Genomic DNA, 20,021 nt, shown 5'->3' with positions numbered 1-20,021 from the left:
ATTAATGTTGGCTACAAATACAGGTGTTTTGGATCATACTTATTTCATTATCTTAGTTTCTTTAGTTTCAGTGTGTTGTCGAAATGTTTTTTTAGCAGCCTTTCTACATTTTGTAGAATTAGCTTCTCAGAGGTCTTTAACCTGGCTCATTATGGCTATATGCTTTCTAGAGTTTATATTATATGTATCACTTACGTTTCATTATTTAGACATGATTTCTATGTTTTGGAAGACTAATAAAGCTGGGTTGTATTCCTTTTCTTTGTTTAACCATGATAATCTTTTAATCCTTGTGGTATTTACTGATTTTAAATTGGAATATGCTTTAAACCTGTGCAGTGTTGTAGCTAAGCAGTTTTTCTATAGGAGGTCTAAAGAAAACATTGGACCAATAATTGTTAAAGATGGTCATCTAACTAACAGGGATAAAGCAAAAAAAAAAGCTTTTTTCTGCCTGGGTCTTTAGTAATACTGACAGATCTTGTCTGCCCAGCCCCCTGGTTTGGAGGACCATGAGTGTGGGAACAGGGACTTTTCATTTAGGGACACAAATGTGAAATTGTAAGGGACTGGCTGGATCAGTTGAATGTTCACAAGTCCATAGGGCCTGATGTGATACAATCCAGAGCACTGAAGGAATGAAAGGATGTTATGGCAGGACTCCCTTGATCATCTATGCATGGTTTTAGGAGTTTCAGCATCTCTTAGGAAGATCAACAATCATTATTAGCAGTGATCTTTGCTAGAAGAAGCTTTTTCAGAGTTAAAAAACCAGGTCTTGTGCGCTGCAAAAGTCAAGAACTGCTTTGTATCTCCATCTCCTCTCTGACTAGCTGTATTAAGGAGAAGTTTAAAATAACAAACTTAGCCTTCTATACACAGAATTTATACCTGAACAATTAAGATGCAGGAAACAGGAAATTGCATAAGTTTTCAGCTAGGGACAGTTGTACCAAAGTGTATTAAATGCCTAATGTAGTTCCTGTGTTTTTCTTTTCCCCCGAGTAGATTCTGTTGTGAAGCTTGCACTCTGAACTTAAATTTGTGTTTCTTGTAGGAGCTCCGTGATCTGATGTTTTCTTTAGATTGGATTAAAGCTAAAACAGAATTGGTTGGGCCTGCTCATCTGATTCATGAATATGTAGAATATAGCTCAATCCTGGATCAAAAGGTACGATACTAAAAGGTAAATGATGAGTTGGTTCCAAATGCAATTTTCTATTTTGTAATTGCATTTTGTTGGATGTATATGTATGGCAGGTATATAGAAAACCTAAAAAACCAAAGCATGAAACCAATATTAAATTGAACTTTAACTTGGAGAAGATAAAAATGAAGGAAACCCAGTTTTCTGTTTCTGTTTTAACGTCAATGTGTAAGTGATTGGCCATGGAACTCAGTAACTGTAGTCATCAATACCTAGTGGTGGGTACATAAGGTACTCTGCTTTTGAGGAAGTGTAGAATTATGTTGACCACTTGGAATAGTCTTTCTGGTATTTCACACTGCTTATTGAATAACTCTCTATTGCCAGTATTCTTTGTTTGAAAAATAAGGATATTGTGCCTTCTGAATAGGATAATGAAATATTTCAATCTATTGTATGTACTTGCTAATGGAACTTAATAGAAAAATAGAGCTAAGGGCTTCTGTAAGAATATTACCCATACAGAAAATTTAAAAAGCAAGGAAATAAATCCTAAGATAAATCTGTGTTATCAAATATCTGCTCTGTATTTAGGATAGCACAGTACGTGAGAATTTCCAGGAATTTCTGTCCTTAAATGGGCACCTTCTTGGACGGCAGCCATTTCCTGACATTATCCAGCTGGGACTTTGCCAGCCAGAGACATCAGAGGTGTGTCAACAAGCCAAGCTACGTGCTCAGAGAGAAACAGGAGCATTTTATTTGGAGTGGATGTAAGTAGCTGCAGTCCGTCTGCTGATACGCTGATCCCTTGACAAGGAAATCATTTAATGTACATCTAAATACAATGTATGGTAATAAAAGGATCTTTGTAAGAACTGGTGGGGTTTTTCTCTGAGGAAGGAAAGTGGAATAATTTTCAAGAACTTGTGGGAGAAGGGGAACCCTGGATATGCAAGGCCACAATTTAGTAATAATTACAGAAAAATAAATTGAGTAATATATTTATTTCTGTATTCAATTATTGTTCCTTTTAAATAACGATGCAAAGAGGAAATTATAATACCTTGAAACTTCTTTAAATAATTTTATTTTAAAGTTAGAATTGTAGTGCAAGTATTGGATAAGGTAGAGTAGGTTTTTAGGTTTTAAAGTAAACTCTGGCTTTAAAAAGGAGAGCTCTTGCGCTAACTTGCAAAGTTTTATAAAGTAGTGAGATGGGAAATGCTTTGTAATCTCTACACAATCTTGAAATTTCTCCTATTTAAATAATTTTTTGCTGTTCCTGTCTTTTTGGAAGTTGTTTAAGGAAAAAGTATACAGATCTAAACATTCTCCCAGCCTTGTCCAATAGTCAACTGACCATGTAAACTCTTTGATTCCGTTTGATGTTTCTTTTCTGATTATTTGTAGTTCTTGGTGCTTGTAAAACAGAGGGACTTCATGTCAAGCAATTATTATAATAAGAGCCAGGCAGATTAGTCTCCTCTTTGAATATTTGGTTCTTTTATTTAGCAAAACTGCTTGGAAATTGCACCGTTCAGAAGAGTCGATCTCCAGTTAGTCCAGGGTTTTCAGCTTGGATGCGGGAGGCGTGCTGAAGAGCATGATTGAAATCAACACAACAGAGAGGAGATGTTTTGGTCATTCATCACCATGTCACTCATTACAGTGCCAGCTTTCTGTATTAACATCTGGCTAAACAGGATGATTATGATAGCTGCTAACTCTTAAGTTTTTGTTCAAGTGAGGCAAGAGTCATCTAAGGTGTGTTAGATTCTGTACCTAATCTCTGACTGAAAAGTGGTGATAGTCACAGATCTTATTTAGCTATTTAGTGATAGGTGTTGAGCCATTGTCATGAAAATTAAGGAAATTTGCAAAGATCTAAACAAATTTACAAATGTTTTTGAATATGCTTTAAAAGGAAGAGTTCTCCTGCAGGAGACAAGAATTCTCAGGAAAAAGTTTGTTTGGAAATAGTGTATTTCAGATCATAAAAATGTTTTCTTTCTTGATCTCTAAACTGTAGCTGTTGGAGCACAATATAAACCTCTGAGTGAATGTTGGAATTTTGTTTCCTTTATTAGTTCAGCATGAAGGCTGAGAGGTAAGGTGTAGTGGGTTGGTTGTTTTGTTTGTTATAAAGCTTGCTGCTCAAGATGTGTGAAAAAGTGTTAATCTTCTTAGAGATGATTTTGGATAATACAAAGGCACTCATCTAAATAATTGTCTTACCCTGTAGAAATAAAAAATCCTTGAAAAATCTCTACCGTCTGGTTGTTCGTCCACACCGAGATGCAGTTTACCATGCCTGCTTTTCTAAGGATAGGCAAAGAATAGCATCATGTGGAGCTGATAAAACACTTCAGGTAAGACACCTATGCATGAGTCAAAAGAGAGGCTGTGTACCATTTCAGAAACACTTGTTAAACAGTCCTGTCACTTTTCTTCTGTTGCTATGTGGAAATATTTGTATCTAGATCATAATTGGAGACAAATGATTGAAAAGGATGTATTATTGCATAAATGTCGTGTGTTTAGAATGGTAAGCATTATCTTCAGGAGCTAAATGGTGTGATTTTAGGGCTTACACCCTCCCTGCCCTGATGCGTGAACATGAGATGCCTTTTAATGATATGGAAAAGGTCACAGCCCAGCAATGCACCCCAGCTTATTTAATATTTACTTGCAAAAAATGTTATTTCCAGTCCTAGTAGACCTTCTACAGTACCAAGGAGCAGTAAGATGTTTTAAGTACAGCTTTACTCTTTATATGGGACGGTAGTGGACATTATGCCACTATGGTGTTTAATTAGTGAAATGCCCTAATGCAAAAGAACTGTATCGGTGGAGAAAACCCCTGAAGCTGAGGGCAGTATTAAATTGGAAACAGGCCCAAAGTGCTTAGAAAGCAGATTAGAAGAGACAGAGGGGAATGTGACTAATATAAATTTGCCAGCAGTCTGCCTGGAGGGGAATCAGCCAGCTCTCAAGAAAACTAGCAATCAGCCAGCCACTAACCTGGTAAGGTACCCATATTCCAGACAGCCAAAGGTAAGGGAAAAGAACAACTTTGCTGCAAGCCTTTGGTATTGTTTTGGATGCTTGAGAAGTTGAGTACTAAGTTGCTTTTCATTTGGCTACTTCATGTGTTGTTACTGGGTTTTTTATTTGCTTATTTTATTTGCTGGCCTGTTCAGTATTATGATCATGGCATCCACTTAAGGAGATGCCTGGTGAATGTGCTCATGCTATGCAGCAGTTGCTGTGCTGGGCTTCTGTACTGACTGACGTGGCAGATTGCTTATTTTTTTCTTCGTTTTACACCCAAAAGAATCTGTGGATTGCAATTGCACTTGAACTAAACTTTCATTGAAGAAACAATAGGAAAATTAACTATAATCCTTTTTTCATTTTTTAACTTGGAACTTATTCATGTTTTTTCTAATTACGGCTTAAGCTTTTCAGTTTTCGAGGGTACTTAAAAAATGATTGCTAGATTAAGAACAGATATTTTGCAGAATTTACTGTGAAGATAGATTTCCTGTTACTTCAGTATTTATGGTCTTATTTGAACAAATACTAACCATTTAATTGTCACTGGTATTCCTGTTCAATAAAAAAATAATCTGAAAAGTGCTGTAAAGAACACCTTGTGGTTTAATAATTAAGAATATGTAACCTGAGATGGAAAGGGAGGCCTGATTTCCACCCCCTGCCCACCCCACATTGTACAGTTAAATCCCAGGATGTGAGGAAATTGATTAATATGTAGCACTTTTCCCCAGTTGTCCTTTCGTTGCCTATGTCTAACTTGAGACTAAAACATGTGTCATCCTGTCAGTTTTTCCCTACTTATTTCTGGTTTTTTGTTCCTTCAATCATCAGTTCTGTTGCAGTTCTTACTTCATATGTATGGTATCCCATGCATATAAAACTGGAATTTGTAGTTTTAAGAATAACTTAGATTTTGTTAATAGTGTTTTGCAGTTACTGTTAAAAAACACTGTGAAAGGGCATGGCTCTTGGCTTAAAGAGTGGGGGTAGAAATAAGTATTTTTAAAAATCAGTTTTCACTAATTCTCTCTCTTAGAATTTCTATCATCCTTGCAGAACTTTCACTAATTCTCTCTCTTAGAATTTCTATCATCCTTGCAGAACTTCATGTTATTATCCCTGAAATTATGAATGCTTTCAAAAGCCAACCCAGTTTTTTAAGAGGTTACATAAAGAGAGCTGTTTGAGATGATAAAAGAAACTTACACGTGTTTTAAAATTGTCTGCAAGTTAAAAGGTTTTACTGTTCCTTGGTTCAGGTGTTCAAAGCAGAAAGTGGAGAGAGACTCCTGGAGATAAATGCCCACGATGATGAAATACTCTGTTGCGCTTTTTCTGCAGATGGTGAATTTGTAGCAACTTGTTCAAGTGACAAAAAAGTGAAGGTAAGGGAATGAGGAAAAGGCCATTCTTTTTTTCAAACTAATAATTCTGATTTCTGTTTAACCAACTCAGTGCAGATTCTTAAGACTAAAAGTGTTTCAAATTGTCTAAATATTATGTGGATAATTCAATAGCTGACAAACAGAAAAGCCCCACTTGTTCCATAGTATAAAAGATGCTTAGTGTTAACATCGTATGTGCAGAATTAACCACTTATTTCATTTGTATTATCGGATGTTTCTTTTTAACTAGAACATAATGTGTGAGTCCAGTCCTGTTCATGGGATGAATAGGAGATGAATCTATCCATAATTCTTTTTTTAATGCTTCTTTTCTGTTACCTGTGAAATATTTGGGATTTTTAATTCCTCATTATAGTAGCAAAATCTTGTTGAAGTTCCAGAAATTATCATATTCTAATCTGAATTATGATCTTTTCCTTCATAGTGTCTTGCTTCTTTTTTTAAATACATAATCTTTCTCCTCAAAGTACTTTTGAGGTATTATTTGAAATGTTTTAGGACTTTATCTGTATTTCAGCATAGTTTACAGATTTTTAAAAATAATTACTTTAAATATATTTAAAAGTCTTTTTTGTCTTTCAATTCTGCCTAGGTCTGGAATTCAAGAACAGGCCAGTGTAGGTGTGTATACGAAGAACACTCTGAGCAGGTTAATTGCTGCCAGTTCAATAACAGAAGTGGTCAGTACCTTCTAGCCACCTGCTCAAATGACACTTTCATCAAAGTAAGTGGAAAGGGTGGAGATTATTCTCATGCTGTTTGTCATAACAGGGTAGTTATTGATGTATAAATATATCTAAACACTGTAAATTAATGGGGTTCTTTAATGAGCCTGGTAGAAGAGAGGGTAGAAGAGAGATGGCAACAGATTAAGAGTATTGACTACTGTAATCAGATTTCAGCAAGGTAGAGCAGGAGTGTTTATACTCAGCAAAGGAGAATGGGCAAGTCCTCTATTGGTAGGGCTTGAAGGTGAGGGCTTTGGTCTGATGTTATTCAGACTGTTCAAGACTAACTTGAGAGATTTCATTTTTGTTAATGTGTGTAAGCTACATGATTCTAATTTACAAAGCTGAAAAGGAATGAGGCAAGACAAAGCTTTTTTCTCAGTCTGAGGAAACTTTGAGTAATTTTGTGCTGGTCAGGGGCCTTGTCTGTACTGTACAGAAAGTTTTAAGTAGATTTATATAATTCTGATGTTAATAGTTTTCATGCATCTTACCAGACAGAGGCAAATTGTAGGGTAGCCTGGGTCATAGCATCCAGTCCATGAGCATGTGGGTAAAACTAAGAAAAAATAAAAGTGGTGTTTTGGCTGCCAGTGCATGATTTTGAGAAGAGCATGAATGTTCTGTCTTTGAATAATTCATGAATATGATGATATTTGTATGTTTATTTCTCTTACAGGTTTGGGATTTGAATAAAAAATACTGTAGAAATACAATGATAGGTCATGAAAATTCTGTCAATCACTGCAGATTTTCACCAAATGATGAATATGTTGCTAGCTGCTCGACAGATGGAACAGTAAAGGTATAGAGTATATTTTTAAATCAGCCCTTTGTTTTGATGATGGATGGGGGGTTTTGGTATCAAATGCAGAATATGTATAAGAAAATTTTGTGTCTGCATGATCAGCTTTTAATGAATTAAATCCTGAAACAGTTGATTATTGGTCCCATTTGTAATGCAAGACTTTGACATGGTTTTTCCAGTAGCAGGAAAAAAAAGTTGACTGCCTGTAGTTGCAAATTCTAACTAGCCTCATTTTGAATATTTTTGTCCCCTAATGCACTTTGTTAAGAAAACTTGAAGGGGGAGTAAGAATTTTTTAACCAGAAATAGCAGTAAGTTTTTAGGTTAATTGAAAATTCTGTCATCTCTGAAAACGACTCATCAGGAGACATAAAAATTAAAAGCAATTTCCATGTGCCGTTTTCTTGTATGCACCAAAAGAGAACTGAAAGGATTGTGTTTTTCTGAGAGTGTAAGTATTATTTTTATTGCCTTTAATTGCAACAGAATTATGCTATTTCAGAATTGCAATTCTTAAAACACTGTTACATTTCTATGTAGTTGCTAGATCAGGAAAGAAAGATTGCCGTAGCTGTTGTTCATAAGGAAAAATGTGGTGAAGGGGACAGAAATATTCTGTAGATTTTTGGCATGTCCCTCAATGAAATTAAGGTGCAAAGCTAGGTGTATACCAGATTTCTTATGGTAAGTAGATTGTTTATAGCGTTGCAGAGCAGGTGTTAATTTTTGGTTTTACTCTTTTGTTAAATAGAAGTTGAGGCAGCATTGTAGCTGGAATGATAGGAGTGAAAAACTCAAGGAGAGGGTTTTGCTACAGCATAATCCTCTTTGTGGTTTGTTTTTATTTCTTAATTTGTTTTTCTGCTTTTTCTTAATATATAAATCATTTGCACTTGTGATTATTCTAATGCTATTTGTTGACTGGGGAAAGTAACAAGGGGCTTTTGCTGTATTTATTCCCTGCCCTTTTTCCTTAAGAAGTAGTTGGGAGCTCTCTCCTGTTGTATTCTGTACCTACATCAGCAAAAAGAGATTGTGCCTATTTCCTGTTTATTGCAGCTTTGGGAAGCACGCTCAGGAAATGAACTGAAAAGTATTGAGATAAAAGATTTCTTCAAAAATGCAGATGAGCAACCAGATGACGTGGAGGTTTTAGTAAAATGTTGCTCTTGGTCCAGAAATGGTGACATGATTTTGGTGGGAGCCAAAAATAAGCTTTTGGTAAGTACCTCACTTTAGTAATCTTTTGGAGGTAGTGCATTGCAATATGGAAATTATGTTTACAAATAAAATTCCAGGCCGCTAAGATCTTTCAGATAAAAGGTGCCTGATTTCAAGTGTGTGTAAATAAAAATACGTGGTCAACAAACTTCTGACTAAGAGAAATACCTTCTGAATTCAAGAATGTACAGTGTTGAGCACATAAGCTATTTGTCAGTAGTGAAACCATTCAAACAGGGTTCCTGTTGTAATTATGTCTTCACAGCTTTTTGATATCAAAACCTGTGGTTTGTTAACTCAAGTCATTGTCAGTCATCACAGCACAATCCAATACTGCGACTTCTGTCCTGGGGATGAGTTGGTGGCAGTTGCTTTGTCTCACTGCTCTGTTGAGGTGAGTGATTGTCTGCAATATACCAGGAAGGACTCCTTGCAATTTAAAATGCTACATTTGTCCTAATAGTTTCTTGTGTGCAGAGATAAAACAAATGTAGCTATTTTAGCAGGCTTTTGGTGTGCTCCATTCTTTTTAATTTTCACTTGCTTCTTAAATTTAAAATATGATCTGGGAAACAATGTTTTAAAGTTACATGTTCATTTTGGGCAATGGAACCCACATTTATCTAAAACTAGACTAGTCTGCTAAGTGTGTCTAAAGCTACTCATGTCACTCTCAGGAGTATTGCTTAACTCAAACCAAACCAAATCCTCTCTCCTTCTGTGTGCTGGTACGTAAGAAGGAAGGAAACATCTAGAATAACTTTGAGACTAGCATGGCTAGAGTAGGTCTGTACAAATATCATGTTTGGGGTTGGTTTGGGGTTTTTCCTTGCTGTTGTTTGGGGTCTTTTGGTTTTTCAATCTATATGGTCAAGTTGAACTTGTTTTTTTTTTTATACTGTGATTTTTTTTTCCTGTGTCTTTTAAAATAACAGCAGTCAAAGAGGCTGCTGATTCAATTTCCCTGACCACTGAAATGTGATAAGCAGGCACAGTTCTTGTTACATGTGATTTCAGAATAAGAATTAAGAAAATACTAGAAGACGTAGTAGTTAAGTGTACTTGCACTGTTTTTGCTGTAAATGCAGTCTAAATTCACTTGAGTTTTTCTTTTGTATTTTTATTGTAGTTATGGAATATTAAGTCTTTATCAAAAGTGGCGTATTGCAGAGGACACATGAGCTGGGTTCACTGTGTGACATTTTCACCAGATGGATCTTTATTTTTGACTTCATCTGATGACCAGACAATACGCGTAAGATAACTTTTCTTTTTTGAAATACCTGAATTTAGATAAGTATTATTAAGTTATTAATTTAAGGAATTGTTCGTTGTAAAATCATATATTGCATAAAACACATAAAAAATATACTACATCTTTTGTATGTAAGTTTATAGTCAACATAAATATAAATATTTGTTATAATTTACATATACAGTAAAATGTGCTGGCTTTTTTGCTTTATTTTCTGTTTATCTAAATTTCCTCTGTAAGTTTCTTTAAAGTCTGGTGGCACTTCAAGAGTAACTATAACCTTCTGTTTTGTTTCACATTTTATCTGAATTGGGAATTTTGAAGCTTTTTGAGGATTCTAGCAGACTTGATATGTTCCGTTGTTAGGTATATTTGTCTGTTAATATTTAGGATAGATTTCTGTAACTGTAATGTTTAATTAAAACCTGTGAAAATACAACTATATCTTACCAAGGTAACCTTTCCTGTTCTACTAAGTTAACACATACATTCTTGAAATTTTGAGAGCAATTGAAGTAAGAAATCTGTACTTCATATTTTTTGTAATTGGATTTTAATGCTGCTCTTTGGATTAGAAAACCTTGGATGTTACAGCTGTGACTCTAAACACAGGGGAGTCTCGTAGTCAGCCTGGAAAAAATAGTTCCATTTCATCTGCTGGAATCACTGTAGTAATTGCACAGGTTTAGGTTTCCCTAGTATTAAAAAGAGCAGAACCATCATTTTCATTGTTTTAAAAAAATCAGTGTTACTTGCAAATTTGTAAGCCTTTGGTTTACAGGTGCTGTTACTCAGCATGTTTTACATCTTGTTCTTTGATGAAGCTATTGAAATACTGTGTTCTTCAACAGATTTGGGAAACAAAGAAGGTGTGCAAGTCTTCTGATGCTGTGCTGAAAAGTGAACTAGATGTTGTATTTCACAATGGTGAAGTGATGATTTTAGCCATCTACAATCAGAAGCACTTACAAGTAAGCTGTATTTCTCAATATTTTAGTATGTGTGAATGTTACCTGCAAATCTCAGGAGGAAACTGAGGAAGCACTGGAAGAACGTTCCTTGTTCTTGGCTTTCAACAGCTGCATCTGTAGCAGATGACTCAATGTATGATAACATTTTTATATCTAGAAACTGTGCCTAGTTTAGTAAGTGAAAAAATGAGGTTTGGGGGGAAATTTCTACACTGATGTTGAAACTGAGTCTGGATGCAGAGGAACAGAGCTCTTATCCCTTCATGATGGGTGTCTGTGAGCCCTCCAAGTGGCTCAGATGTGCACAGCAGTGTGTAATGTGTGCAGCTTTGATAGGCCAGGTGTTACATAGCAAATTATGTAATGCTTCAGAGCTCTGTGTAACAGCTGAAGGAATCATCCCAAATTGGGGCAGCTAGAGGTGTGAGCACTGCCTATAGCCTTAGATTTGTGTTAAATAATAGTAGTGGCTACACTCTTACTACTGTGGGCCCTGCCGCACCAAGTGCTATGTACACCAACATCCAAAGTGTATTTTTCTATCCTGTGGTAGCAGATACATGCGCGTCACCCTTTTTCTAATCATGATTCTCTAATCTATCAAGTAAGTTAATAGGATTTTCAGCTGCTTCAGTGAAGAGCTGGGAGAAAGCACAGCCAATGGAGTTACACCTAAGGAGCAGTTTAGGACATTTGCTAGTTTTTAATCCGCCTGAATTGTAACATCTGTAGTAACTGCTGTGTAATGGTGTAGTCTCATTTGAATTTGTCGACCTGATCTATCTCTGTGTTCATGATGAGTAATTTCTGTCATAACTTTACTTGAACTATTTCCTAGAGAAAGATGGTGCTTAGATTCTGTGCCCTAAATACAACACTGACAACCTGTAGACATGCAGTCATGAGAGAAGACTCCACTGTAGAAAGAAAAAAGGTTTTTCACCCTTGCACGGGAAGAGAAATTGACTGAAAAGACACGTTGCATGTGTACTGTGATTTAGCAGTGTACCTCTGCTATCACATCCCTCAAAGTTTTTCTTGGAACTTTTTCTTTTGTGATTTATAGGCTCACGGGACTGGAGTCCTGCTCACCCTTTGATGTGCAGTATATTCATTTCTAAATACTTCACACTGATAGCTTTTTAAACTTAAACTCAGTTGTAAATTATTGTATTCTAAAGATTTTCTTTCTCCCCCCTGTGGAATTGATTTTAGGGTGATACTGAGTTGAGACTTGGTATATTGTGTGTGCTAGTAAGTTTAAAGTCATGCTTACAGGATGCACCTGAAGTATTTTATGTTCTGTTTGACATGGGCTGTTTAATCTGGCTGGCAAGATAAATTTGAGCCTGAAGCTTGGTCTATATGGTTTTTGAAATTTGGGGGTAGCATTTTGATTTACTGTTTCCTGTAGTCAGACAAGCTTTAAAAAGCCTTCTAATACTGTGATGAGTTTCCTTCTACAAACTTGTCCTGTTCAGACTATCTCTAAGGAGATAGTTATATGGACCTTCAAGGCAAGCAGTTATGAAAGTAACTCATTCTTAAAATGTAAAGGTTGGAACCGTTCCCTTTGGCATTCTCAGCTCTATGTTGTAATTTATTTAAGTTTAAATTTTAAAATATTTTAACAACTTAATTAACTTCCTATCTTACAGCTTATCAATGGAAATACAGACAATGTTATTATGCAGACAGCAGCCCAAGAATCCCCCATTTCCTGCTGTTGCTTAAGTGAAGATCTTAAGTTTGCAGCTTTCGGACAGGAGAGTGGAACAATAAAGGTATTAAATTCTAAATTTGATTTTAAAAATAGTAGGAGATCACTGTCCCTTATGCTTTCTCTTTTTAAATAAATGTCATTTGAATGACTTTGTACAATACTATTCTTCAATATAGTAATTCAATTTACATTTGTGAGTGATGTCTAAATTAAAATAACTTAAAGGTAATGCTAATAGTCCAGCTCTGAATTTCATCTTACCCAGACTAAGCTAATAGGAATTTTTGGTTGTTCCAATCCAGTGACTTAAAATTATGTATTTATAATCTCATGTTACTTAAAAAAGAATTTGCATGTTCTTGTTTTCCTCAAGTGTGTCAAATAAATGCAATTAGTGCATTCTTCATTGTAAAGGTACTACAGTTGTCAGATGGGAAGGTTCTGAAGTCCTGGGAGGCCTGCAGGACATCTGTGCAGCACTGTCGATTCACACCTGATTGTCAGACTCTCATCTCAAGTGCTCATGATTCAGTTATACAGGTTTGGGCAATATTTAAAAAGATAATGCTGTAACTTACTTAAAATAAGGAGCTTTTATATGATAGATCATGTAAACTCAGTAAATGACTACTGTGTTTTATATTGCACCACCCAGGGGCAAAGGGACTGTAGAAAGTGTAGCCTTTATTTATGCCTTACATGATAATGAGTATTACAGGTTTTCTGTTTTTACTGCTGTGGATGATAGAAAGGCACTGACTGCTTTGAGAAGAGTGAAAAAAAGCCATGGTCAAACAAAGTGACTCAGCAGTTCTGAAATGAGGGTTTGGGATGCTGTAGGTCTGTCAGTGGGCTTGCTTCCACTGCCTTGGGGAATGATGTAAAAAGCCTCTGAGCAGGCTGGTGTGCCCACCCCATCCAGTGCAGTGCTGAATACCAACTAGAAATAGAGTGACTGCACTAATGTGGGCTCAAATTAGGAACCTCTGCCTCTCAACAGGGTAGGCTGACTCCGGAGGTGCATTCTGGTGTGTCTGTGTTAGCTTTTGGCCACCTCAGGGGTGCAGTTCTGCAGTAAAGATCCGTGCCTCAGCTTCAGCTTGCTGAGCCTTAGTTTGCCCTGCAGAGCACTTCAGAGTGCTGACAGGATCCCTAAGCTGGAGCACGTGTCCAGCTGCTCAGGAGCCTTCAGCCCACACAGCTGAACCTGGGGTTCGAATAAAACCTCCCAAGCAGTCCTGGGTGCCCATCCTCTGCCTTGGAATCCTCCTCCGGGGTCTGCCGTAGGAAGCGTTTCTGCTGGCCCTCAGCTCCCTCTGGTGGGCAGCGCCTCGCTTAAAGCCCCAGCACTGGCACCTGCTCATGCTGCTTTCTGTTCACCCTGCTGCAGGAAACCTGTTCATTTGAAAACTATTAAATCATTGCCTTTTAAAATAAATTGATGCTTAATAGCTTCTGTAGAAAAAATTACACTTAATCCTTTTTCAGTGAATAGTTGAATTAAAAATAGAAGTGTCGTTTCGTTATAAAAAGGCAAAGCAAAATGGCAGTTCATTAAATAATACCCTTTAAAAATATAGAAGAAATCTAATTTAAGTAAGAATAATATGAGTTCTGCCAGATGAAATAAGTTTATATATGTTGTAATAATCAAAAGTTTAAAACACCAAACTACTGAGGTGCCTGAAATTTATTGATTTGCTTTTTCTTTTTAAATGACAAGTGGATTTTAAGTATCAAATTCACTTTGAAAATAGATTATATGTGTATTATAGGGAACTCTGTCATAGGTTGACCATTAAATACTATGGCACCCTCAATCTTTAGTATCTCTATTATGGATTGCTTCAATATCTAACATTTTAATTAATCACCACCACCATAAGAACTTGTTATTAGTCTTGTTACTTAAAAATCAAAAAGTTAGTTCATGCTTCTTATGTTTGCTGTTTCAATTTTTAAAAAAAGTATTTGATTTTTATGATTAGGTATGGAATTGGCAGTTGAGTGAATGTGCCCTCCTAAGAGGGCACAAGGAAGCCATCAAGGACTTTAGACTTCTGGAAAATTCAAAACTTCTCTCCTGGTCATTTGATGGAACCGTTAAGGTGAGCAAAAGGCTGTGAATTGAAAAATCAAACACATTTGGCTGTGTCTTGTAACATTTGGCATTTCCTGCACTTCGTGTGGACACACATTTTACTGAATTGATCGTAAAGTGTAAGCTGACTTTTAAGACAAAATTTTGGATTTTCTATTTTTGGTAAGATCTACACTGTTGTATTTTAGCTATCCTAGTGAGTATAACAAGATGTTGGCCACATTAGAACAATCTAGCTGAGTTTTATTGCTTATATATTGTGTGAGATGCCAGTGTTTTAACCTTTTTACTGCAGTAAAAAAGTAACTTGTTTTTTCTGTATATGTGGTAGGTTTGGAATATCACTACTGGAAACCCAGAAAAAGATTTTGCTTGTCATGGAGGTGCTGTTCTTTCTTGTGCTGTTTCACCTGATGGTAGTAAATTTTCATCTACTTCTGCTGACAAAACTGCAAAGGTTGGTTACCTTCTGTACAGAGATAAAAATGACTTATTTGTCCTGAAAAGCAATCTTTATTTTTCATTTTGAGGTAACTGGTGATTATTCAAGTTATCTTGTTGTATTTCTAGTTTTAAATTTCCTATATCCATCATCATGTTTCTAAAGCTGTTGCAGTCATTTGCAATTGATCTTGGATATAAGTTAAGCTGAGTGGCTTCTGTACAAATAAAATGCATGTTTAATGCACAGCTTTGTGCAGAACACTGTTTATTCCTCTGTATCAGTTTGTTGATAGCCTGACATTCTTAATTTTTAAAGTTAAGAAAAATTTCTGAAACTTCCAGTGAAGTTTCTGTTCATAGGTTCAGAAGGCAGGTGCACGAAGTAGTGAACTGGGGCTTCCCCATTATGTTCCTAAAGCATTCCATTAGATTTTTAAAATATAATTTTCAAGTGATTGATGAATCCTATTTCTGTGAACAGCTTTGAACTTTCTCGTAAATGAATAGATTTCATTAAAACTTGTATTCCAAGGAAAGATACACACAGTCAGTTCAGTAATTCATAGCAAGTGCATTCTTGTGTGATTCAGGTAATAAAAGGAAACCAGACTCCACAGTATAAAATATTTACATAAATTCACATACAAATATGGATATGTATAAAAAGTCTTATGCACATTTTAATGCTAATGCCTTTTAGAAAGAAGTCATAATTGGTTTTGAACTTGTCTTTTTTCACTCCTCTGTAATGTTTTCCATTTAGATATGGAGCTTTGAAAGTTCATCTGTTCTTCATGAATTGAAAGACCATGAAGCCTGTGTGCGGTGCTGTACTTTCTCTCCTAATAACAAACTATTGGCCACTGGAGATGACAAAGGAGAAATAAGGGTACTGCTCTAATTGTGATGTTTATTTTATAATTTGGTTGATTGCCAGTTCACAGACAGAAGAGTTCTTATGGTTTGTGTTCTGCATGTGTAATTCCTTGGCATTGTGGTGAACATTTGGGGTGAAAATAGCAGTATGCCACGTGAGGCAGTAGTTTGTAACCATATTGATGGATTCATGTTCCATGAATGCTAAGGAACTGATTCACATGATTTAATAATAATTCTACTGTGAATTGCATGTGTGATTAAATCCTCTATATAAGATACAGTTCCAAGACGAGAATTTTTTTTAAATTATGTTGCCTCTTCAAGTAGAATACATATTTGCAAGGGTTTGGTTTTTTCCTCTAATACAGAAAAATATGTTTCAGGTTTCCTTGTTTGAGTCATTTTGTTTCCTGTTAGGTTTCCTTCTATAAATAATCTTTCCTCTCCTTTAGATTTGGGACGTTTTAACGGGTGCATTACTTCACTTCTGCTCCCCAGTCACTGTAGATGAAGGAGAACCAACACATGGGGGTTGGGTAACAGACCTCTCCTTTTCTCCTGACAGTAAAATGCTTGTGTCATCTGGAGGCTATCTGAAGGTAAGCCTTGAAATAATAAAATATCCTATCATATGTAATTAAATGTCAGTACTCTGACAATTAAGATAAAATGCTTCAGGTTTGTTTATTGAATTACTTAACACAAAGCTTCTTCATTTTTGTGAGAGTCTAGCACTTTTCAATTCTTTTCATATCTGCAAGTCCCCTGAAAAAGTCTTTTAAGAATTCAGATTCATTTTCAAACTCGGTATGTGCCATTTTTATTGACTTCAGGTTTTCATTTGCAATGTCCTTTCCTAATATCTTTAATTTTAAAGATCCTGGTCATTTTTGTCTGTCTTGATATCCACTCAATTTTGACACCAATTGTGTTCTGTATAATGAGTAGAAAAATGCTCTATATCAGCTTTTTTTTTTTTTTTTTCAATTTTGTCATAAGTAGAAATTCAGAAGAAATTGCAAGTGATGATTTTTCTGCAATTTGTCTTTGAAAGACATTTTGGAGGAAATCAGTGTTTTCATCAGTCTTTCATTAGTTCGGGCATCTACGGGGCATATTTTTTTTGGGGGGAAGGGGAAGAGATGGCCTTTTTTTCAGTCTGTGAACGGGTTCTTCGTAATTTTAAATTTCTCGTCAGTTTCTGCATTGTTTTTTTTTTTTTTCCCATGTGGTAGCCAATACCTGTTATTAGAAAGGTGTGTGTTGTGTGTGTGTGTGAAATGACAGGTGGCAAAGCTCTCACCTCAGAGGGATGGAGTTTAGCTGATTGTTGGTCAGTGCCTAGCTGTTAGACATGCCATCAGACTAATTCTTTGAAGACAGTAACCACGTAACAAAGAGTTGAATTTTCTAAGTTGCAAATCTGTACTTTGCACACAACTATAAGGTTACATATTTCATGAGATGGGTAAGCTAAAAGGTAGTAATACCATCTGCTTTTCAGTGGGATCAAAGCTGAAGGTAATCTGTTACGATATTTTTCTGCTGCATTGAAATGCTGCAGGAATAGAGGTAGACTTCTTACTGGCACAATGGAATAGCAGCTTTGTGCTGGATTGTGTTAGGTCCAATTTTGCATTGGTCTACAGTTTTTTTTGAGAAATGTGAAATTTCAGACTATGATTGAAAGGTTTCTTTGTTTCTTTGTTATTAGTGCTTACTGCATATTCCAAAAAATAATAATTGTAATCTCACTGAAAAGAGGTCAGTCCTACTAAAAAAACTGCAAATGGTTTCAAAATTTTACATGATCAATCCTATTGTGTGTCTAGCTAAGTTTTTAAATTCAGCTATAGTTTCATTTATCTGGCAACGTGTTTCATGTATTCATTTGGTTATATGACAACACATAATTTTAAAAAGTTTGGACATATTGCAATTTATTGATTGCATTTTGTGATGGGGTAAGGGGCAGTACCTGAATTTATTGTTTTGTATGTTTTCTTGAAATTTGACAGCTTCACTCTTTTTGAAGTTTCTTTTCATCTGAAAGCCTTATACCTTTAGTAATTAGTCCTAAACTTATTCTGCATAAGCTTGTTTATATTTTTATTTTTAATTCTGCCTCTTTGGTGAAAGCAGTCAACTGGACTAGCCATGCTAAGCCTGTTAATAGATTTTATTCTAAGATTCCTTCACATAACTGAAAATGTGGTGTTATTATTTTTCTTAGTGGTGGAATGTAACTACTGGAGAATCCTTACAAACCTTCTATACAAATGGAACAAACCTCAAGTCAATACATGTGTCCCCTGATTTCAAAGTATATGTGACTGTTGATAATCTTGGTATTCTTTATGTATTACAGAAGTTCTGATTAATGGGCTGAACACTGCAAAGATAACTAATTTTTTTAAGCTGGGAAGAAAATTCTGCTTTGTCTGACACTCATTAAGCTGTGAATTATATTTGATTGTTGTATTCATGATGTTTTCATGTGTATTTATGTACTTCTATGCATGTTTTTTCAAATGAACTTGCATTTAATCTCGTTTTAATAAGCTTTATTATAATCCTTAAATCTTGATTTTCATCTTAAGTGTGTTGCTTCCAATTTTGTAAGGAAATTATATTAAGATTTGTTCAAATTAGTTGAAATTAATATTAATAGCAGTGAAGAAAGAATAAGAGTATAATACTTTGAAATGATATTTTATGCTAAAGCTGATGGCTAAATGCTCTCTAGCCGTGAACACAACTGTGTAAGAGGCAAAAAACCAATTTTTTCATGTGATGCAAGAATTTTCGTTTAGTACAGAATGGAAAGAAGCAGGGGCATTCTTCATTTGAAAAATGAACCCAGCCATGTCGGTGCTTGACGTTCAAACCAAATTGAGCAGGTGTTCAGTTTACAGCAGCTGTGCCTCCCACTCGCAGTGAGAACCTTCATGCTTCAAACCTGTGGAGATAAAGTGCATTGTGACATGTCTGAGCTTTTCCTATTAAGGGGAACATCCTGAGTCTTGTTTTCTCAAGGCAAAATCTGAAATTCAGTGTTCTAATTGAAGCGGAATAGACCTTGCCACATTTCCAGTCAAAGCATGAGTCCAGCTAACCAGCTAAAATGAGAATGGAAATGGCTTAGAACTTATGTATTGAAAATTATAAGAAGGTGTGAATTTTAGTTTTTTTTTCTTTTGGAAATAACATTCATTTTATACTATGGAGACACTTTACTGTTGTCAGCTTTGTTTACATGGGATTCAATGCCCAGCTGATCTCTTGCCTGGTAATATGTGATCTTGTGGTTTTTTAATGTTTTTTTTTAATTTTTACCATCTATTTGCAGATTCAATATAACTTGTGCTTGACAAATGTTTTGTGAATAATTGGGTAGCAATTTTTTATTTGGTACCTAGTAAGCCTTTTTCTATTCAATTGCCTCTCAACTGCTATGAGCAGCTGCACAAGCATTAATATGATTTTCATAGTTTTGTAGCTGGCAGTAGAACACTGTCTAACTACTTGATTGTAAAAAGTACTGTAGCAAGTATCTCAACTGGTACTGAATAATGAAATTTTTACTTATTTTTTGTGTGCATTTCATAAAATTTAATAGGCATTCTTAGTATTTCCCTGTTTTTGACAATCACCAGTTTTTCCTCTTTTCCAATTTGAAATTCTACTCTTTCTAAGGTGCTGTTAAATACGGGTCAGTATAATCAAAGTACTGCTGGCAGAAATGTAAAGAGAAGAAATTCAATAGAAAGGACCACAATGTTTTGTATTCCAAGTATGTACAGTACTTAATAAAGATGATCCAGGCAATACTGGCCAAAGTTGTAAATGAATTTAATTCCTGAGTGAGTTTTTTTTATACATGGGATGGAGGGGAGTGCTGCATCTCTTACTGTGGTTTTGTTTTCCATCCAAACATAATGCTGCTTTACAAACTGCATTGAAAGTGCTTTGACAGGTGAGCAACAGTATTAAATATGGGTGTGGAGGAAAAAGGAAACAGAGGGAAACCAAAGTCTTGGAACATGCCCTGCAGTGTTCAGGACAGAGTTGCTTCTAATGTCCAGTTTGTAGAGAGCCCATCAGTACTCCCTGAGCAGCTGAAGATCCAAGGAGCAAGAAGCTTCTCTTACCCAGTGTCTCTCTATCCCAGAGGCTGTGCTGTCCTTACTGCTCAAGGACCATGTTGGGCTGAACTTAAGAGACCCAACCAGGTTAAAAGGTACAGGAAAAATGGTTCCCTTGAGGAACCAGGGCAGA

The 20,021-nt window shown here is 35.7% G+C and overlaps 1 protein-coding gene across 1 annotated transcript in view; it reads left to right on the top strand.

Moving 5' to 3' along the window:
- APAF1 (apoptotic peptidase activating factor 1) overlaps positions 1-19,599 on the top strand; it is a 30,813-nt gene extending 11,214 nt beyond the window's left edge. Inside the window, 17 exon segments of the mRNA XM_032107201.1 lie at positions 1,058-1,171; positions 1,742-1,920; positions 3,393-3,519; positions 5,467-5,592; positions 6,206-6,337; positions 7,021-7,146; positions 8,209-8,370; positions 8,636-8,764; positions 9,500-9,625; positions 10,477-10,596; positions 12,255-12,380; positions 12,734-12,859; positions 14,308-14,427; positions 14,752-14,877; positions 15,628-15,753; positions 16,196-16,342; positions 17,977-19,599. Coding sequence (XP_031963092.1) covers positions 1,058-1,171; positions 1,742-1,920; positions 3,393-3,519; positions 5,467-5,592; positions 6,206-6,337; positions 7,021-7,146; positions 8,209-8,370; positions 8,636-8,764; positions 9,500-9,625; positions 10,477-10,596; positions 12,255-12,380; positions 12,734-12,859; positions 14,308-14,427; positions 14,752-14,877; positions 15,628-15,753; positions 16,196-16,342; positions 17,977-18,120 — 2,256 coding nt within the window. The 3' untranslated portion in view covers positions 18,121-19,599.
- Positions 19,600-20,021: the final 422 nt, after the last annotated feature.

The sequence above is a fragment of the Corvus moneduloides genome, chromosome 4 (genome assembly GCF_009650955.1).
Source record: "Corvus moneduloides isolate bCorMon1 chromosome 4, bCorMon1.pri, whole genome shotgun sequence".
Classification (NCBI taxonomy): domain Eukaryota; kingdom Metazoa; phylum Chordata; class Aves; order Passeriformes; family Corvidae; genus Corvus; species Corvus moneduloides.
Note: the sequence above shows the minus strand (reverse complement) of the source record. Positions and strands in the feature narration are given on the sequence as shown.